At 39.9% G+C, this 22,803-nt stretch overlaps 1 protein-coding gene across 1 annotated transcript in view; it reads right to left on the reverse strand.

Annotated features, from left to right (window-relative positions):
- Positions 1-20,963, reverse strand: part of itpr3 (inositol 1,4,5-trisphosphate receptor, type 3) — an 85,419-nt gene extending 64,456 nt beyond the window's left edge. The window contains exons 1-10 of the mRNA XM_060932074.1: positions 20,539-20,963; positions 15,617-15,687; positions 13,672-13,793; positions 13,435-13,521; positions 11,088-11,246; positions 10,782-10,880; positions 10,423-10,506; positions 10,064-10,210; positions 9,702-9,797; positions 9,564-9,608 (exon numbers count right to left, since the gene is read on the reverse strand). Of these exons, the coding sequence (XP_060788057.1) occupies positions 9,564-9,608; positions 9,702-9,797; positions 10,064-10,210; positions 10,423-10,506; positions 10,782-10,880; positions 11,088-11,246; positions 13,435-13,521; positions 13,672-13,793; positions 15,617-15,687; positions 20,539-20,630 (1,002 nt within the window). The 5' untranslated portion in view covers positions 20,631-20,963. The remainder of the gene's footprint in view (positions 1-9,563; positions 9,609-9,701; positions 9,798-10,063; positions 10,211-10,422; positions 10,507-10,781; positions 10,881-11,087; positions 11,247-13,434; positions 13,522-13,671; positions 13,794-15,616; positions 15,688-20,538) is intronic.
- Positions 20,964-22,803: the final 1,840 nt, after the last annotated feature.

The following is a 22,803-nucleotide window of genomic DNA, read 5'->3' on the forward strand; positions in this document are numbered from 1 at the left end:
GAGGCACAAAGTTTTCAAGAATGCATTTGTATGCTTTAAGACTATGATTTCCTTTAACTGGAACTAAGGGGCCCAAACACATTCCAGCATGACAGCACTTCTCTGCAGAAAACAAGGTCTATAAAGAGACAGTTTGCCAAGGTTGGATAGGAAAAACTCTAGTGGCCTGCTCAAAGCCCTGACCTCACACTCTCTCAATACTTTTGGGATGAACTGAAACACAAACTGCACACCAAGCCTCCTGGAATCCTCCTCCTCCTTCTCTGTCCTTTACAGATTTTATTCAATATTTTAGTGGTGAACACTTGTGTGATCAGTTTTATTTTGAAAACCAACAATCCAAAATTAACAACTGTTGTCAAGTCAAGCAAATACCAATATAAGACTAACACAGGCAAAAACAAGAAGAAGAAGTTTATTCGTCACACGTACACTTGTGAAATTCCTCTCTGCATTTAACCCATCTGAAGCAGTGAACACACACATGCACACACACATGAGCAATGAGCACACGCACACATACCCAGAACAGTGATTAGCCATGCTACAGCACCTGGGGAGTAGTTGGGGGTTAGGTGCCTCGCTCAAGGGCACCTCAGCCTAAGGCCACCCCATGTTAACCTAACTGCATGTCTTTGAACTGTGAGGGGAAACCGGAGCACCCGGAGGAAACCCATGCAGACACGGAGAGAACATGCAAACTCCACACAGCAAGGCCCCCGTTGACCACTGGGCTCAAACTCAGAACCTTCTTGCTGTGAAGAGACAGAGACTATACCAGCGTGCCGCCCAAGATAACAAAACAAGAAAATAACAGAAACCAAGGCTCAGTAATAGACACTGAGACTGTGACAGGTAGAAATAACCAGTCATATCATGTATTTTCAAAGTGGTCACTTTCTGTGAGCTCTTGGACAGAGCATCTGTATTGGCTCTACAATTATTTTTTGAAGTTTGGTATTCATTTATCATTCCTCCATCTTCAGTAAATGTCAGGGTTGTGGTAGATCGGGTGGCTATCCTGGGAACACTGGTGGGAATCCACTTTGGATGTAATGCCAGTCCATCATAGGGCACCATGCATTAATGGTGGACAGGCAACAAAAAAGCAGCCCAGGAATTTGCTGTCAAGTGGCCCCAATTCGATACACCAAATGTGAGCTGAAAAAACATGTTTGTCCATCAACAAAATTTTTAATTTGTCCATCTGTTTGTTTTATACATTTTTAACAGACATCATTTGGACTGTCTGATATCAGCATCAAATATTGTTGTATTCAGTAAATTCATGATGAATAAACTAACATTGATATAGGCAAATATGTGTGGTGTATTATGCAACATACTTGCCATCCATTCTATTTCTTGTACTGGAACAAGAAATAACTTGAATTAGGTAGTCTAACCTAGTCTAACCTGAATGATGTATTGTGTTCTAATTTACTTCATAGTCACACCTAACTGGATATACAGTATACTGGTTCCCGCTTCCTCCTCCTCCACTGTCTCCCTTTCATGTTCAGAGCCATGTTTGTTTAGACTATAGAGTAAGTAGGCCTATCTAACAAATAATTTCATTGCTGGGCTACCTATCAAATATTATTCTATCCACATTCACTGGATATGAGCAATCACACGCTCTGATTGGCTACTCTACTACTCCTCATGTACCGTGAGTAGAGAAAAACAAAATGGCGGCGCATGTTGCTCTAAATGAAAAGAAAACCCCCCAAAAATACAAAAAAGCAACAAAAGATGGAATAAAAATATTTGATGGTAAGAACATATCTTTCTTTTATTTTCAAGAATTATTATTATAGCATTTTTCACAAATTGCTACTGTCATTTCACCAGTTTGTTGACATTCTTCATCTTTAAGCATTAAAATTTGTTTAATTTTTTTTAGACTGGTTCAAAAGCTCAAAGAAGTTTGAAAATTACATAACTGAAATGTCCAAGGGAGAATTAAATAAATGTCTAAAGTCTTTCTATACCTCAGCACGACAGCAAGATGGCACTATCTACTACAAAAAACAACAAAAAAAAAACACTGAAGTCAATTTGTGCAGCCATCGATAGGTTTTTAAGAAGTCCACCTAAGCGGAAATGATTTTGTCAGACGTTTTGTATAAAGTTTTTATTTCTCGAATTTGCAATAAATAAAAATTAAAATGCTCCATTTCTCAAAATCCAGTGAATGTGGATATAATAAAATAATTATTCCACTCAATCTCGTCGTACATGGCTAATAGCCAAGTCGGTGCTACACGCCTTGTCAGCTATCAGCTCATGTACGACTCGATTTCGTGTAATAAATGTTAATTATAGGGCTTGCAGGTTATAATGTGAAAAAGAATTGATGAGTAGTCAAGAAGAAAATGATCAAATTTACATGTTTATTTTACCCATTTACAGTCAAGGATGCTAACCATTTTTTAAACACTTTAGAGAAATTTAGCATAAACTTCTCTAAATGTTTGTGCAATGACTGAATAGTTAAACCTTGGAAATGATCCAACCTGCAGCAGCTCTCTGGCATTGAAACCCCAAGGTTAACAAAAACATTGTTTTTCAGTTCATTTATCTAGTTCACAGCACACCGCGTGTAATCATGACAAAGCACCTGCTCCATGCTCACTCCTCTTTGAATGTTTCTGCCTCTTCGTCACTGTCCTCATCACCACCTGCTGACTGCTTAAATAAATCCCTTATTTTAGCACACTATGTGGCATGAGCCAGCAAAGCCTTTTCCTTTTCTTTTCTTTTTTTTCTGGTGCACCTTCTTTGCACCGCCAGTCACAGGTGCTAGATTACTTTTAATGAGTGCTAGATACCAACTACTCGAGTGTTAGATACTTTCAGTTGTGATAACAACTGCTTCCTGCTATTACGAATTACACCAGCCATGTAGCTGCAGCTAAGATGACATTGAATATCTGTATATAGGCTCTATGCTGAGGTTGGGGGGAGAGGGGAGAGGCCGGCCCTCATAAGATTGGCCCACTGGGGAAATTCCTGAACTTTCCAATGGTCAGCCTATACCTGCTATGCATACACATTCACACACTCATTCATTCCTAGGAGCAATTTAGTATAGCTGATTCACCTAGTGGAGTACTTTTGGGAGATGGGAAGAAACCAGAGAACCTGGAGGAAACCCATGCAGACACAGGGAGAATATGCACAGAAACTCCACACAGACATCTCAGGACCGAACCAGCGACTCTGGAGCGGTGAGGTTGCAACATTACTGATTGAGCCAATGGGATGTCGGGAAGTCTGATATTGATTCTGTTAATTATATGATGTTCCTTTCATTATGAAGCTGATGCCGAACACAAGCCTGGATGAATCAGACGAATCTCAGATACGTGAATGATACTACTCTGATAGCCAAAGCAGAAAAAAACTGGTCTGATGCACAACATCAAAAAAAAAAAAATTCTGTCAACTAGACCCATCAGGTTATGGCTAATAGATCAGGAAGAAGCAGAGATAGTCACAGAATTCATCTTCCTTGGCTTGAAAATTACTGCCGATGGAGACTGTAGTCCAGAAAACAAGCAACGCCTGCTTCTTGGAATGGTAACAGTGGCAAGCCAAAACAACACACTGAAGAACAGAGACATCACACTGTCCATGAAGGTGTGCATTGTCAAAGCCATGGTGTTTCCAGTAGTGACATATTGATGTGAGAGCTGGACTATTATTAAGACTGAACACACAAGGATCAAAGCATTTGAACTGCTGAGAGTCCATAGATAGAGAAAAGAACAAACTAATTGAGAAAATACAACCAGATTACTCCTTGGAAGGATGAATGATGAGACAGAAGTTGAAATATTTTGTACATCATGTACAGTAGGAAGAGATGAATTACTGGAGAAGGATCTCATGATGGGGAAAACTGAAGGCAAGAGGAGAAGAGGAAGACAGAGGCTGAGATGGATGGACAGCTTTACTGGAGCAATGCACATGAATCTGAAAGGTCTCAGAGACGCATTGCTCAACAGAAGGAACTGGTGTGCTAAAATTCACGGAGGTCACAAAGATTCGGACACACCTAAATGACTGAAAAGAAAAAAAAAACACACTATCTGGGTTTGAGATCAAAAGATGAATCAGACAAAAGATCTTTCATTTCCTGATATTTACACCCAGGGGCCAGACTTACTAATTTTTTTGCCATTAAAAAACTACTGTCAGGATTTACTAAAGATGTGCAGTGAAACTGCAAAATCTGAGGGAGAAGAGTATCTAAATGAGTCCTGCAACATGATGTTCTAGGGCTTGCGGCAGTCAATTTATTGCTAATACCCTGTCCACACTAGGGATTTTGTACCGATACGAAACTACTTTCGTACCGCAACACCTGTCCACACTAGCAACTATACCGGTACTGTAGCGGTATAACTGTATCGGTACGAAACCCACAAATGTATAGGTTTCGTACCGGTACAGTATCGGTACTGTAGCGCTTCGCGTAGTGTGGACAGATGAAGTGGCTCTGTATCGATACAAATATAATGCGCATGCGCAAAGTCACACACCTCAATCGATGTCTTCGCTGAATAAAATAGTGAAGAACGGAGATTCATTTGTTTCTTTCTCAACTGCCTCGCGCGTTTTATACGATTTGACTGAATAAATGACCACCAGAAATACAGACTGTACATTGACAACAAAAAGCACACACACAGTTTCATCCGTACAGAAGCCGAGAGAGGCCCTTCATATAATCCTTTTTTTAATTCACCTTGTTATCCCGAGATAACGACATAATTAATTCAGGATCTCGATAAAACAACACAACTAATTTGAGATCTCGAGAAAACAAAACCGTTATTTCGAGATCTCGAGAAAACAAAACAATTATTTCATGATCTCGAGTAAACAGCTGAGAAATGGTTCATTCAGGTGCACCAAGAGACTTGTGATATGCTGACTTTGGGGCTATTTCTCATTCTGTATAGACGCAACTTTGGTCATTAGAATGTCTGGAATAATCGATCACCTAATAAGGCAATATTTTGATCAGGGGTTGACACAGGGAGAGATTGCATTAAGTCTTTTAATAAGGGATAATTTCAAAATTAGTCCGCGGCACCTCCGCAGAAGACTGGCCTGGCTTCGTCTCTACCGACGGAGATACAGTGATCCAGCTGAGATCATGAAATAATTGTTTTGTTTTCTCAAGATCATGGAATAATTGTTTTGTTTTCTCGAGATCTCGAAATAACGGATGCCATATATTCTCGGAAGGAAGTTACTCGGTAACCACGGAAACACTTCGCGCACGCGCATTTCAACTACGGTGAAAGAAAACCGCAAACATTTCTCGCTAGTGTGGACAGATGCACTAAACTGTACTGGTATACTTTGTATCGATACAGTTATACCATTTTCGTACCGGTATAAGTGTGAACACAGCATAATTGTGCCATACTTTGCATGCTCAGGAATGTCCCACACTGCACACTCAGGAATGAGGCACAAAAAAAAAAAAAAAAGAGAGAGTGTATGATAGAAGGGAAGGAATTTTCTCCACTCATGTTAATTTATTATTCCTCCGGCATATAATGTGAGGGGATATACAGTGGTGCTTGAAAGTTTGTGAACCCTTTAGAATTTTCTATATTTCTGCATAAATATGACATAAAACATCATCAGATTTTCACACAAGTCCTAAAAGTAGATAAAGAGAACCCAGTTAAACAAATGAGACAAAAATCTTATACTTGGTCATTTATTTATTGAGGAAAATGATCCAATATTACATATCTGTGAGTGGCAAAAGTATGTGAACCTCTAGGATTAGCAGTTAATTTGAAGGTGAAATTAGAGTCAGGTGTTTTCAATCAATGGGATGACAGTCAGGTGTGAGTGGGCACCCTGTTTTATTTAAAGAACAGGGATCTATCAAAGTCTGATCTTCACAACACATGTTTGTGGAAGTGCATCATGGCACGAACAAAGGAGATTTCTGAGGACCTCAGAAAAAGCATTGTTGATGCTCATGAGGCTGGAAAAGGTTACAAAACCATCTCTAAAGAGTTTGGACTCCACCAATCCACAGTCAGACAGATTGTGTACAAATTGAGGAAATTCAAGACCATTGTTACCCTCCCCAGGAGTGGTCGACCAACAAAGATCACTCCAAGAGCAAGGTGTGTAATAGTCGGCGAGGTCACAAAGGACCCCAGGGTAACTTCTAAGCAACTGAAGGCCTCTCTCACATTGGCTAATGTTAATGTTCATGAATCCACAATCAGGAGAACACTGAACAACAATGATGTGCATGGCAGGGTTGCAAGGAGAAAGCCACTGCTCTCCAAAAAGAACATTGCTGCTCGTCGGCAGTTTGCTAAAGATCATGTGAACAAGCCAGAAGGTTATTGGAAAAATGTTTTGTGGACGGATGAGACCAAAATAGAACTTTTTGGTTCAAATGAAAAGTGCTATGTTTAGAGAAATAAAAACACTGCATTCCAGCATAAGAACCTTATCCCATCTGTGAAACATGGTGGTGGTAGTATCATGGTTTGGGCCTGTTTTGCTGCATCTGGGCCAGGACAGCTTGCCATCATTGAAGGAAGAATTTATTCTGAATTATACCAGCGAATTCTTAAGGAAAATGTCAGGACATCTGTCCATGAACTGAATCTCAAGAGAAGGTGGGTCATGCAGCAAGACAATGACCCTAAGCACACAAGTCGTTCTACCAAAGAATGGTTAAAGAAGAATAAAGTTAATGTTTTGGAATGGCCAAGTCAAAGTCCTGACCTTAATCCAATCGAAATGTTGTGGAAGGACCTGAAGCGAGCAGTTCATGTGAGGAAACCCACCAACATCCCAGAATTGAAGCTGTTCTGTACGGAGGAATGGGTTAAAATTCCTCCAAGCCGGTGTGCAGGACTGATCAACAGTTACCGGAAATGTTTAGTTGCAGTTATTGCTGCACAAGGGGGTCACACCAGATACTGAAAGCAAAGGTTCACATACTTTTGCCACTCACAGATATGTAATATTGGATCATTTTCCTCAATAAATAAATGACCAAGTATAATATTTTTGTCTCATTTATTTAACTGGGTTCTCTTTATCTACTTTTAGGACTTGTGTGAAAATCTGATGATGTTTTATGTCATATTTATGCAGAAATATAGAAAATTCTAAAGCGTTCACAAACTTTCAAGCACCACTGTAGCTATCGATCTATCTATTTGTCCGTCCGTCTGTCTGTCTGTCCACCTGTAAACATTTTAGTTTCCGGAGCATGACTCAAAAACTATTAGGAATTTTTTTCATGAAACCTGACAGTTATGTTAAGTGCCTCAAGGAGATGTGACTTTTGACATTTTGGGATTTCTCTGATTTTTATTTTTTCCGTATTTCCATGGCAACCAATTCAACTTAGGAAAATTTGGAGTGGGGTTTCATCTGGGGGCCGGGGAGGATATGTCATCTCCTGATGACTCTTGTTTGTAATGCCAGAGGAAGACTGCCAAAGCATGTTATTCTGTACCTGTTTGCAACCCTACACTAATTACCGTTGCTCTTGGTAGATTGCCTTGGTCATTATTAAAATTAACTCACTGCATCGGTGTTCATTAATTTGTGAATTGTTTGTTGGATCATATGCAGAATTGCCCAATCATATCACTGCTTTTTTTTTTTTTTCAGCCTCACGCTAATCTGCCTTGCTTAGTAAATCTGGTCCTAGATGTGATCAACAACCCACCAATTTTTCAAGTGATAAAAAAATGGAACGTGATTGACAGGTATTTCTTGTCGCCCAGGTATGCCCCATTAGTTAGAATAGCTCTGAATGTTTACTTTTGATTCACCTATGAAGACTTAATCTGTTGTTAAAAAAGATAAACCAACATGAAGACCAGAGAGCTGTCTATGGGAGAAAAATAAGCCATTCTGAAGCTGAGAAAAGAGGGAAAATCGATTAGAGCCATTATACATGCATTGGGCATAGCCAATACAACAATTTGGAATGTCCTGAAAAAGAACCAAAACATCAAACAGGTCAGGCAAGGAAAACAACATCAGCTGATGACAAAATGAGAGGGTGAGAGGTGTGAAGAAAAACCCAAAAATAACAATAAGTAACATTAACAACCTCCACAGAGCAGGGGTAAAGGTAGCACGGTATACTGTTCAAAGAGGACTTTGAGAGCAGAAATATAGAGGCCGTAACAAAAGATGCAATCCTCTCATCAGCAGTAAGATTCGGAAGGGCAGACTGCAATTTGCAAACAAATGCAGAGGTGAGCCACAAAAGTTGTACAGCCAACATAAACCTCTACTAAAGTGATGGAAAGGCCAAAGTGTGAAAAAAGAAAGGATCTGCTCATGACCCCAAAACATACAAGCTCTTGCAAGCATGGTGGAGGTAGTGGCATGGCTTGGGCATGCATGGCTCCTTTTGGAACAGGCTCACTATTCTTTATTGATGATGTAACTCATAATGGTAGCAACAGAACGTATAGAAGTCCAGTAGACTTTTATACATATAGAAGTCTACAGAAACATTCTGTCTGCCAATTTACAGAGAAATACATCCAATCTAATTGGGAGGAACTTCATCATGCAGCAAGACGATGACCCAAAACACACTGCCAACACAACAAAGGACTTCATCAGGGCATAAAGGTAAAAGGTTTTAGACCGGCCAAGTCAATTTCACCTCCTGAAGAGTTAAATATCAGGAAATGAAAGGTGAAAATGAAATTAAATTCTATTCCATCATCTCATATTCATCTTGTGTTCTCAAACACAAACATCTTCAGTGTATTCAACAAAAGAAAAGAACTGGCCTTGCCGTTCCAATACTTTCAGAGGGGACTGAATATTAAAGTCGCCATCGTCGTAGTCACTGCTGAACCTGATCCGGGATTGAGGCAAACCATGTTTGGTTGACTTGGCCAGAATTGCACCAGTAGGGTGGCCAGTTCCTTTCTGCGCACTCACACACATTCACACTTATGGGCAATTTAGAGTAGCCAGTTAACCTAACTGCATTTCCCTGTAGGGGAAACCAGAACACCCGGAGGAAACCCATGCAGACATGGGGAGAACATGCAAACTCCACACAGAAAGGCCCTCATTGGCTACTGCACTCGAACCCAGAACCTTCTTGCTGTGAGGCGACAGTGCAAACCACTGCACCACTGTGCTGCCCCATATATTAGAGCAGGATGACAAAAATAATGTATAGCCATAAAACCAGGTGTAAGAAATGTACAGCACTTTTAAGCCGACAAAAAAAACTTGCACGTAAAAAGAGGCAAATGGCATTCCACCAACTGATTTTGAATGTCACACCCACTGTTACAAGGCTTCATTCATATCTGAGAAGGTGCTTTCATTTCTGATAATGAAAAATAGCAAGACAAAAATTTGGCTTATCCTCAACCAAATTCATAACATACCAGTGCTATACCACTAAATTATGCTTGCCTATGACCCTAGAGCACACAGAAAAGGAGCATAAACTTGAAGCAAGCATTAAGCACGGTAAGTGCATTACCGTATAACTCCAACCTACGTACCGCTGGCTGTACTTCAGGTATGTCCCCTTTGTAGCCTGGGTTTTCCTGTTAGAGAAAAAAGAAAACAATTTAAGAAGCCATTTATAAACACCATTGACCTTTAAAAATGGACTTCACATTTTAAATGAGTTACTTTACCTCTGCTGCAAGGTACTGGCCTGTGGCCAGATGTTTGAAACGGTACAGACTGTTCCAGTGACCTGCTCCTCCTCGACACGGGTCATGATGTACCACCTACCAAGAGTACCCAGGAATTAACAGACATTAACAAAAATTTATGTGAATATGATCATAAAATAAATTCGGAATTAAACTGTGGAAGAAAAGTAAAACACACCTCTACGTATACCAGATCGTTTAACACACGTCAGACTAAGTACATACAGTCTTTGCAAGAATTGTGCTAAAACCATTGAACCTGTACTTATTTTGTTAGCAACCATTATGAGCAACTTTTACACTAATTTACTGCATCTTATTTGTATAATCTCTTACTGTACCTCCACTTCCCATAATGCATTAGAACTGGTGGCTGATGTAGCAGACTGACGCAGTGTTGTACGCAGGAAGACGTACAGCTTGGACTTGTAGTCATCGCAGGTCAAAAACTTCTCTTGTTCAGCATGGAAAAGTCGGACTACATCACCCTACAAGAGAAAAGAAGAAAACCTCCGATTGTGCATTACGCTACACTGGCAGACACACTAGAAGTAAACTCATGGGAGAATACAATAATGTGTACACAGAGGATAAAACAAAAGCTCAGATCATGTACTTCACTACAATCATTCAAATGAAGCAACAGAGCAAGGAGTGAAAGATATCTGTATAGATGTGACGGAAAGCTGAGTAAACTTACTCCTTTAAGAACTTCATCTCTGTGATCATTGTACATCATGAACAGGCTGATCTTCCAGCTAGTGTTGCCATTTACAGAGTTGATCTAAAAGGGGCAGACTCACAGTGATGTAGGCATTTGGGTGACTCATCAACTTTTCTGTTAGATCCTTAAAGCATATTCTCCTATTATTACATTTGAATTCAAAATGTGAGCAGTTTATGTTCTTCAAAATCATTAGTTAACTCCTACAACTCGCAAGGCCCATTGACAAATGCAGACACACATCCCTCACTCTTATAAATACATACATTTTATATATGGACTATTATGCTTTAAAATGAATATCACTTCCAAAAGGGTTTAAATAAAAACAACACCTCTTTGCATCCAGGGTGGTCGGCGAGCTCATAGTTGCTGGCGTGGAGAGGCTGTCCTGCATTAACGGAGTTCAGAATGACTTTGTCGCCGACCACCACCTGAGGATTTCAAATTCATACATTTATAAAAACAACGCAGGATTTCTTTATCACTAGCCACACAAGTAGCCAAATACAAATGGATTCATACATCTACACCCAAAACATTTTTAAATGGTAGTATTTATTTATTTATGTGTGTGTGTGTGTGTGTGTGTGTGTGTGTGTGTGTGTGTGTGTGTGTGTGTGTGTGTTAAAGTAAATTACATTGTCTCCGTCAGCCCTGAGCTTCCAGAAAGGCTGAATAAACAGCCAGGATCCTTCGTTACCCGTACCATCCAGAGTGACTCGCATGGCATTTTTCTCCAGCAGAGCCGGCAGGCGCTTGTTAACCGTCAGATATTTATTGCTCTTCATGTGTAATAGCTAACAGAAAACACACAAAATGACAATAGTACAGAAGCAGTGTGGGACAGTACTGAGTAAAAACTTAAGATATTCGTAAATATTTCTCTAAATCGCAAATCACCAATATCAGGGACATAATCTAAAAGGGACAGAATTTTATTGCGAAACGTTACGGTGTGGTGGGAGTGCATAATAAGACAACTTACTAACACCTTTGTGGTACCAACCTTCAGTGGTACTGTCTCTGCAGTTAGAGAATTTGAGTCAACAGATAAACTGGTGACATGCTGATATTTTTTAAAAAACTTTTCAGACTGTCTATGAAAACTTTATTTTCTTATTATATTTTTACTAATAATGTTAATTAACTGAAATATGATGTGCATTCCGAAAGTGTTTACAGGAAATTCCTCATACAGAACCTTCATGTTATGAGTCTTACTATGATAAATGAATAGCCATATTTTTCCCCCTAAACAGTTATACTTCTTCCAAAATCAGTATTATGAAATTCTATGCTTCTCCAAACTGTTGCAAGCACATGAAATGCATTTTCAAAACTATTTTTATAATAACCCGAGTGGCAATTTTTCTTTAAACTCTGTAGGAACTTATTTTAAGCAACACTGCTATATCAGGGAAAAGTCCCGTTTCCTATACTGTACGCATAGCCACTCATATCAGTAACTGTCTTGACTAACACTAAGGAAATGTCCCTCCATTTTACTGCTCTCTAAAGTTTAAACACTTTGGTTGTGTGTTTCATAACGTGGCATAAAACATTATCTCATTCACTTTCCACATTCCCATTGTCAAGTCCTGGCAAACTACAAGACATGCTTCCCACCCAAGTCTTTTAAGCACTGGGCGTTTGAAGCTGACATTGTTTGCTTAAATATACAAAGGCAAAAAATAAATAAATAAATAAATAAATAAATAAATTCGAGTTCTGAATTGAAAGTACATATATGTTATTTATCAGCTGGGAGGTCCGTATCGTGAAATACCGTGACCGAGGTCTTGAAAGTACTGACTGAGGCCCGCTGGGCCGAGGTCAGTACTCAAGGCCGAGGTCACAGTATTTCACCATATGGACCGACCTTAAGCTGGTAAATAATTTTTTTTTTCTTTACCAAATTCTAACAGAAAACAACAGCGCCCAAAAGGGAAAACCGAGCCGAGCCGCCATTTTGAATCCTCATTCACAGCTGTAATGCAAATTGCTTCCTCCTCAGTATACAAGTGCACTTCCATGGCAGGAAAAAAAAACTACATTTTGCTGCCTATGTAGTCCCCTATTTATACAAAATTGAGTCATTCAGGATTCAGCCATGTTTTTGCTCGGCGTTAGCAAGTTACAGGTTTTTAGCTTTCTCCTGAAATGTTTTCTTTTATTTTGTCTTCCTCAATGTAGTAAAACTTGCTTTCGCTGTGAACACTGTCGTTATCACTCTCCATGATGTAAAATTAATGCTATTTTGAATCCTCATTCACGGCTGTAATGAAAATGGCTTCCTCCTTGGTATACAAGTGCACTTCCATGGCAGGAAAAAAATACATTTTGCCACCTATGTAGTCCCCTATTTATACAAAATTGAGTCATTCAGGATTCAGCCATGTTTTTGCTCGGCGTTAGCAACAGTTACAGGTTTTTAGCTTTCTCCTGAAATGTTTTCTTTTATTTTGTCTTCCTCGGGGTAGTAAAACTCGCTTTCGCTGTGAAGACTATCTTTATCGCTATCCATGCTGTAAAATTAATGCTATTCTCCTGAGAAATGCGAAAATAAATGTTGACAAAAATTGCTACTATGTTTGTTGTTGTTGTGAACGAGCGAGTCACCAGAGGTCCGTAACCGGGGTCCGTACCGTAGGATACGGACCCGTTCACCAGCCAATCAGAGTGCAGGATTTGATGGAAATCGAACCGCGAAAAAATTAAATCATGTTAATAAACGGCACTTTAATGTGTTACGGTAATGCAAGGGTGTGGTTTTCTCAAATAGTTTTTCTTTTCAGGTATTACAGTTCATCAACTATCTTACTGGAATCGAGATACCTGGCACCACAAACTCCCAGTGAGGGAACACAAAACTGTATGTAGCCATGAAAAAAGCATATTAATATTATAACATTAATATTACTGTGTACTGAAATAACAACCTTGTCATTTCCTATCACAGTTTTAAGAAATCACAATAGCCCCTACCTGAATAATGCTGCCATACTTAACTACATCACCATGGACCTTTTTATTCTCTGCTTCGTTCTGCTTTTGTTCCAGATTGGATGCATGCTGAAAGAAAAAAAATGTGTGTGTATGTGTGGATTGAAATGCTGGATAACATTTACTCTTAGTTGCATTCTGTCTGTGTTAAAGCTTGGAACATTGTGGATATGACGTTCAAATAACATGCAGATTTAATACTGTTCATCTTAGTCTCACCTGCAGTTTTTGAAGAAGTACAAGGTCCCCGATCTTGTCTTTCTCATGTTTAGCCTGCTTTGTTTTCCAGTATTGCTTCTGGGCAGAATAGCGATTCATTGGATAAACCTTGAACAAGCAGTCTGCCAAAAAGGAATTATTAATGGACATTTTAGTTTTTACTTGAACATGTTCCCTGGGCATCAATCATTACCTGAGGTATGTGCATTTTAACTGCTTGTGATCTTTCATCAAAATGCCCTATTCTGATAAGCATCTCACAAATTTTTTTTCCAGGTATTGCATGATTCACTGCCGAGATTGTGAAAGAATACTAACATTGTGTAACTGTGGACGACAGCCTTTACTGCTAGAAATTTAAGATCAATGTTTAATCAGTAAAAATAAATAAGTTGGAGGAATAACAAAAGGAAATAAATGCAGAATGAACCATTATACCAGACAAGGTGGGATGTACAGAAAGTAAGCTGGTGACCCTTATGATTGTTTTGATATTAATTACAAAAGAGACATGAATGGAATATTTCTGCCAAACAATAACATCAGTATTTCCCTTAGGATTATATTTCCTGCAGTTCTATTGTAAAAATTGTTCTAATTATTGTTCTAAAATAAATGTGAAGACTTAAATATTCATTCAACTGTTTGTTCAGGTCCAAATGCTCTGTAATAGGAGCCGCAGGGAGGGGTCCTGCAGGTGACCATCCTCATACAGTGCACCCCCACCACCACCAATAAACGTAGGGGAAACACCGAACACATGTGTATTTATTAGATATTTACAATAACGTGATGGTATTGACATTAATATTAAAAGATTACAATAGGAAATAACACACCTAGGGCCAATAAAATGTAAGAGAATTTAACTTTATTCTGATCAAACTATAGAAATATCAAATAAAGTTTATGGACCTCAGTAATATGGTAATCATGTTACGTTTGAGTAGGAATTATGTTTGACTCAGTATTGCAATCTACACGTGGGGTAAATCTGCTTAAAAAGATAATCTTGACGGCAGCCAAGAAACATCTATCTGTACTACTGAAATCAGCTGAACCTCCACAGGTGACACATGGTTTTAAAACAGAGTCACACTGTCCTACGTACAACCTGAGAATACACAGGTTTAATTTAACTAAGAATTCATTGAATACATGGAAGATCTAGAAATTGTGGATGATGAAGTTAATCAGATACGATAACTGAAGTTTTGTGTTGTCTCTTACTTGTGCGCTATATAATGTGGTGTTCTCAGTCACCCTTTTTATTAATCTCTGATGTACCGTCATCTTGTATTTATTCCCTTAATTGAAAGAGAAAAGTAAAGCAATAAACATAATTCTAAAAAAGTGGCGGAAAGGGTTTAAGGTCTTTCAATCAGGCATCATCTGCTGTCCTGAGTAAAAACAATGCACTGATTAAGAAAAAAAAAATCATGGCTAATTTTATTTACCAAGACTATATTACACACAAAGAATTTGTCTTGGTAAGTGCACGTATAAAATACTTCACAGGCAAAGTTAGACTATGTATGAAAAAGCAAATGAAGTATAAGAAATAGATATGGGTGTAAACTAACCTGCAATAAATAGGATAATTAATATGCACAAGCATGAGAATTCTGTATTTTCAGATGAAGTCTTTATTGCTGTAAGGGTCTTGTTGCAATGTGACTGACTAAAGCAGACATGTTTCAGGGTTTCTGTACATACTGTACTGAGACACTGGCAAAACTGTGGTTAGAGGTTATATGCGTTGGGTTTAGACCGCTGCATTGCTTATCCTTTTAGCACCTAACAACTAGCAGTAAAGGAAATGTAGGCTGTCTGAGCACATGACCACACTTCAGTAAGTGCTTTATTTAACATTTAGCTTTACACAGTTGTAAAATATGAATAAAAATTATTATGCAGCAACAGTGAAGAAAAAATCCTACAATACCTCTAAACTTCTTGGGAGGGTTATCCAGGTCTCCACCTAGGGGTTCCACAACACAGCGGTCATCTACCAACCTGTGCATGCAAAGTACAAGAATCATCTGACTTTTCCAAGGGAATACCCATTTCAATTACTTCAAGATTATTGTTATCTCTTTCCAAAAACACTTCTCTTTTGGCCTGTTGTGGTTTTAATATATGATCCATATATGCATAAAAATGCCAAATGTACAGATGTGGACAAATTTGTTGGTACTTTTACAGATCACTGAAACAATGCTGTATCCCTCCTGGAAATTAATTAAATTAAAAGCAATTTTCTCAGGTATACTTGCATGCCTTTGGTATGTCATAAAGTAAAGCAAAAAAAAAAAAAAAAGTGTAAAAAGAAGCGATTTATTGTTTATTGTACAAAGATATTCTAAAATAGCCTGGACAGATTTGTTGGTACACCTAGAAAAGATTATAAATAACTAGATTATAGTGATGGCGGCACGGTGGTGTAGTGGTTAGCGCTGTCGCCTCACAGCAAGACGGTTCTGGGTTCAAGCCCAGTGGGTTTGCATGTTCTCCCTGTGTCTGTGTGGGTTTCCTCCGGGTGCTCCGGTTTCCCCCACAGTCCAAAGACATGCAGGTTAGGCTAATTGGTGGCTCTAAGTTAACCGTAGGTGTGAATGTGAGTGTGAATGATTGTTTGTCTCTATGTGTCAGCCCTGCGATGATTTGGCAACTTGTCAAGGGTGTACCCTGCTTCTCGCCCATAGTCAGCTGGGACAGGCTCCAGCTTGCCCACAACCCTGCACAGGATAAGAGATTATGGATAATGGATGAACTGATTATAGTGATATTTAAAACTAATTGTTTAACCTTGATTAGTATCACACGTGTCTTCAATCTTGTACTCAGTCATTCAGTTTATTTAAATGGAGAAAGGTCATCACTCTGCTATTTGGTATCATCGTGTGCACCACATTGAACATGGACCAGAGAAAGAAAAGGAGAGATTTGTTGGAGGAGATCAAAAAGAAAATTATTGACAAGCATGTTAAAGGCAAAGGCTATAAGACCATCTCCAAGTAGCTTGATGATCCTGTGACTACAGTTGTAAATATTATTAAGAAGTTTATGTTCCATGGGACTGTAACCAACCTTCCTGAATGTGACTGCAAGAGGCAAATCCATCACACACTGAACAGAAGGATAGTGCCAACGATAGACAAAGAGCCAAAGACAACTTCCAAAGAGATAAGCGTTGAACTCCAAGGTCAAGGTACATCCATCACTTTTTGAATGACTGTGGGCTCAATGGAAGAAGACCCAGGAGGACTCCATTGTTGAAAGAAAAACTTTTAAAATGCCAGACTAGAATTTGCTAAAATGCATACTGACAAGCCACAATGCTTCTGGGAGCATGTCCTTTGGACGGACGAGACAAAACTCAAGCTTATTTTCAAGTCACATCAGCTCTATGTCCACAGAAGAAAAAATGAAGCTTTCAAAGAAACAAACACCATACCTTCTGTGAAACACAGAGGAGGCTTGGTTATGATTTTGGGCTGCTTTGCTATGTCTGGTACGAGGTGCCTTGAATCTGTGCAGGGCACAATGAAATCTCAACACTATCAAAGCATTCTGGAGCAAAACATACTACCCAATGTCAGAAAGCTCCAGCTCAGTCACAGGTCATGGGTTCTCCAGCAGGATAAAGACCCAAAACACACAGCTAAAAGCACCCAAGAATGGCGAAGAACAAAACATTGGACTATTCTGAAGTGGCCTTCTATGAGCCCTGAGCTGAATCCTTTCGAACATCTCTGGAAAGAGCTGAAACATGCAGTGTGGAGAAGGCGCCCTCCAAACCTGAGACAGCTACGGCAGTTTGCTCAAGAAGAAGAGGCCAAACTATCTGTTGGCACATGCAGAGCTACAGAGATCGCTTGTTAGCAGTGCTTGCTGCTACAGGTTGTGCAACAAAACATTAAGTTAAGGGTACGATCATTCTTGTCCATGCCATTTTCATTTGTTTTGTTATGTAAAATATTCAGTTGAATCAAATATCAAAAGCAAAGTCTGATGTGTGTTAAACATGGAATAAAAAATGACGGACGTCATTAACTTTTGCCACTTTCAAGTTATTTCAGTGATAGTTGTGGGTTCTTTTTTTCATGGAAGGGTACCAACAAATTTGTCCATGTCTGTACTTGTGAAACTCGCTGTTACACTTAACAATATGCAGTGAAGTAACTCTCAGAATAAGAAAAAAATCAATGTCTGTTAGAATCTATAAATTCTAATACTGACATGCATGATGAGTGGTTGCTCAAAGCTCAGTCTCTGCAAGGAAATGACTCACTATTTATGGCATTATTAGCTGATTATCAGTTTTCCCTTTGGGCTAGTTTTCAGCTGCTCAATAACAAGGCTGGGTCAAAAATCAACAAAGGTCTTTCCCTTTGAGCACAGGACAACAGAAGTCTGAACATGAAGAAGGGAAAGGCAGTGGATTATAGCCAACGATGTGCTTTTCAGCCCTCAAGTCACTTGGGGGCTTTAAAAGCATTTGAATAACAAATTAATTGAGTATTGTTGTTAATAACCTGTTATTACTATCCATATGAAACTGGTTAAGTCTCTATTGTATCAGCTAATAATGGATTAATGTACAAATAATCATCTAAGGCTTAAATTCCAACTTGTTTCCTTCTGGACAATGGCTGTGTACAAGCATTTTTTCCCCCCAAGAAAAGCAGGGCTTGACATTAACAGTAGCCCGATTGCCCAGGGCAACCATTCAATAGATTCGGACAACCAGACTCTCACAAATGCTTGCCCGATCGGGCAACTACCCAAATATGTCAACTTGCGTGAAAAACAATGTTTATTCATTCATATTATGATGAAATTCCATCATGATTTGGGATTGTTTGACTCGGAAAGGCCGCGTCCATGTTATCATTACGGGATGTTCAACAACTAGCGGAATTCACAGTTGCACATCGCGGGCTCGCAATGCAGTTTCCCATTGCTAATAATTAGTGCGTAGTGCATATTCAGTGTTCTATTGGTACAGTATGTCCTTCACTACATGACTAATTACCGCATTACTCGCACAGGGCGTTAGTGTCAATGCTTGTTGATACAGACAGCGCCTGAGAAGGTTGAATAATAAATAAAAAAATAAAATAAACATTAAAGTCACAAACTTTGGCATTATGTCTGGTTTGGAGAAATTTGGTTTTAAAATAAACAAAGACAAGGAAGAGAAGAAAAAGAAAACTCAATCAAGCTCATCAGTGGATTCAAAGAAACTGCATGAGGTGAAAAGGCAAAGAACTGTTATTCCCAGCTGGTATTCAGAGTTTCCTGGATTGAAGTTGGTCAAACCTGAGAATGAACCTGGGCCACCCAGCAAACTCTCCAAAGATGATCCCAATTTGGATGTTGAATCAGATGAGCCCAGAGCTAGTACCAGCCATTCAACTGATACTGATCATGCTGATAGGAATAATAATAATGACACTGCTGCCCAAGGGAAACTGATTTGCTCCATATGCCTGAAGTACCCTGCCCTGGCTGATAGTGGCTCATCCCTAGTGAAAGGCTGTTCCACATTTAGGAAGGATTCCTTAAAGAAACACTGGCAGTCAGTTACACATACCAGGTACAACAACAACGATATAATTGAACCCAGAAACCAAGAGAACACAAAGAAGGATAAGAAAATCAACAAAATAAGCTTTTAAGAGGCATTAGTAGAGCATGCGAGTGAACATTGTCTTGTAAGCATATGTGTTTGTGGCATATTCAAAGGAAAAAAGTATGTAATATTTGGGCAACCATGTTCTGAGTTCGGGCAACCAGATTTCTACAAATGGTTGCCCGAATGGGCAATCATGTCTCAAAGTTAACATAGAGCCCTGAAAAGTCTCTGTTGTTGGTTTCTACATAGAATCTTCAAAGCTTCCCTCAAAGTGATGGCGGAATCTGGGGTTAGGGCTAGTTTCTGAAGATATGAGAGGACGGCATGGTGGTGCATTGAGCCTAACTGGTTTGGTCATGGGGCAGCACAGTGGTTAGCACTGCCGCCTCACAGCAACAAAGGTCTGAGTTCGAAACTGGTGGCTGGCTGGGGCCTTTCTCTGTGGAATTTGCATGTTCTCCCTGTGCCTGCAGGGTTTCCTCCAGGTGCTCTGGTTTCCTTCTGCAGTCCAAAAGGCATGTGGATTTGGTAAACTGACTAATCGAAATTGCCGATACGTGTGGGTGTGAGTATGAATGGTTGTTCGCCTCTATATTAGCCCTGCAATAGACTGGTGACCTGCCCAGGGTATACCCCACCTCTTGCCCAAAATCATCTGGGATTGGCTCCACCCTTCACCCACAACCCTGACAGATAAGCAGTATAGATGATGGATGGACGGATGAAGATACGAGAGGCGTTCCCGTCAGGACTTTTCCTAAAACCAACTTTCTCTTCTGTATTTTTTCGACAACAATGACAGGCACATCTAGTCGCAAACTAATCACAGGCTGCTCTGTCCAAAACGAAGATGTCAACTAAAAATCCAAGCTTTTGACAGACCCAAATGGAAACAATAGTAGCCTACTTTATCACAAGCAGCAGCCTGAATAAATCCTACAGGGTTCTTCGAAAGGAAATTCAGTCTAGGACTCTAAAACAGAGGGTTTCTTTTTCAATAATGGTCGAACATGATTGCCATTCTGAGAGGCAGTGTGGAAACAGAGCAATGTTTAAGTTCAAGAAAGTTACTTCTCACAACAGGTAGCTCACACATCTGAGCAGCAATAGCTACTAGTTTATATCAAATACAGCTGATTAGAGATCATCACAATCAACTAGACTTTATTTTGAATTTTTCATAGAATTTGAATGAAACAAGGTAGGAAAAAGTTGAAGCCACTTACCCCAAGGTGCTTATAAAGCCATTAACAGTACCTTCTGCATAGAGAGACACGATGTCTCCTATGTGCAAGAAACTTGACATAGAATCCGACATATTGTATTGGTGTTAAAAGAGCGATGCACTGAGTAGAAATAAGAAGAAGAATTTAAAAAAAAAATAAGAAGAAGAATGAAGTGTGCGCGAGCTGCAGTAATTTCTTGAGTCGCTTCACACACTCCTTAGGTCTTTAAAACTCTTCCTGATAGCACTGTAGATCCCCGCGCGCGGTCTGTCAAATCCATTGCTCAAAGTTTATCGAACAAACATTGTAAAGTGAGGTCCATGCAAATGTTGAGGAAAAAACAAACAAACAAAAACCGTCCTAACAAAAGCGGCTTAAAGGACTCAGAGAAAGTCTGTGCTTTAGTGCTACTCCGCCTTATTGATCTCAACCAGGAAGCAAGTGCAAGTCAAAACACGCTCAATGCACACATGATGGGTGGGGGTTCGAGGGACAAGAAAATGGATGTGACCGCAGAGTCTTCGCAAAAATTAGACGTGTGCAGAAAAAAAAATCCACTCAGCTATGCATAATTATGAGTTTGTAATGTAATATCCTGCTCTCATCCTCCATACTGATGGATCCTCAAACAGGCCACCAAATAAAAATAACCCTCCAACAGCAATTCTCATCTCATCTCATCTCATCTCATCTCATTATCTCTAGCCGCTTTATCCTTCTACAGGGTCGCAGGCAAGCTGGAGCCTATCCCAGCTGACTACGGGCGAAAGGCGGGGTACACCCTGGACAAGTCGCCAGGTCATCACAAGGCTGACACATAGACACAGACAACCATTCACACTCACATTCACACCTACGGTCAATTTAGAGTCACCAGTTAACCTAACCTGCATGTCTTTGGACTGTGGGGGAAACCGGAGCACCCGGAGGAAACCCACGCGGACACGGGGAGAACATGCAAACTCCACACAGAAAGGCCTTCGCTGGTCACGGGGCTCGAACCCGGACCTTCTTGCTGTGAGGTGACAGCGCTAACCACTACACCACCGTGCCGCCAACAGCATATTTCTCATCTCATCTCATTATCTCTAGCCACTTTATCCTGTTCTACAGGGTCGCAGGCAAGCTGGAGCCTATCCCAGCTTACTACGGGCGAAAGGCGGGGTACACCCTGGACAAGTCGCCAGGTCATCACAGGGCTGACACATAGACACAGACAACCATTCACACTCACACCTACAGTCAATTTAGAGTCACCAGTTAACCTAACCTGCATGTCTTTGGACTGTGGGGGAAACCAGAGCACCCGGAGGAAACCCACGCAGACATGGGGAGAACATGCAAACTCCACACAGAAAGGCCTTCGCCGGCCACAGGGCTCGAACCTGGACCTTCTTGCTGTGAGGCGACAGCACTAACCACTACACCACCGTGCCGCCAACAGCATATTTATTAACTCAAATAAATTAACATGTGTAGAGGATAGCTGTTGTTTCTAACTGCATACCTGCACAGTACACCAGCAAAGTTAAACAAGAATACACAATGCACCCTACTAGTGCTCCTACACTATGCTGTCACATAGGCTGAAAATGATGGTCCATTTCTAACTGAATGCTGGGTGCTGAGATGCACAGTTTTTACATGATTTTGCATAAATTCATGAAGTCCATTTCATCAGAGTGCACCATAAAGTCACAGAAGGAACCCATGTTCTATTATTCTAGACTTCCTGTTAAAACTCACAGGACTATAAAGTGCAATACAATGGAAAGTCCAATTATAGAACCGCTCATACTGAATTAGGGCAACTGGGGGCTTTCTCCTGATCTTAAAATGTCATTTATAGTGACATAGTATGCTTTCTGCACAGCACACTGCAGAGAATTTAAAGTTCCTGTGCAGGCTGGGTCAACTGAAGTTGTGGTTATTCACAAAAAGCTCCTTTGGTTCACAGCTAAGTGTGTGGTGGCATAGACTCTCAAACTGCTGTATATACTGTATGCTTGAAAACAAGGTCAGCTGCAACATATAATGCAGTTATTTGGTGTCACTTAATCTCTTTCCTCATGTCACTGAATAATTTCTGCAAATTACTCGGGTTTTTTTTTTAAATAAAGTTTTCAATGCAGTTTGTTGTTATTTCTTAAGGAGATTGCTGTGCTACTGTTAATATCCTGAGAAAGCACCATATTTTCAATTAAAAATCATCCAATCTCTATGTTCTACATAGTCAAGAAAAGTGAGGGTGAAATGCAAAATGAC

The sequence above is a fragment of the Neoarius graeffei genome, chromosome 10 (assembly GCF_027579695.1).
Source record: "Neoarius graeffei isolate fNeoGra1 chromosome 10, fNeoGra1.pri, whole genome shotgun sequence".
Lineage (NCBI taxonomy): Eukaryota > Metazoa > Chordata > Actinopteri > Siluriformes > Ariidae > Neoarius > Neoarius graeffei.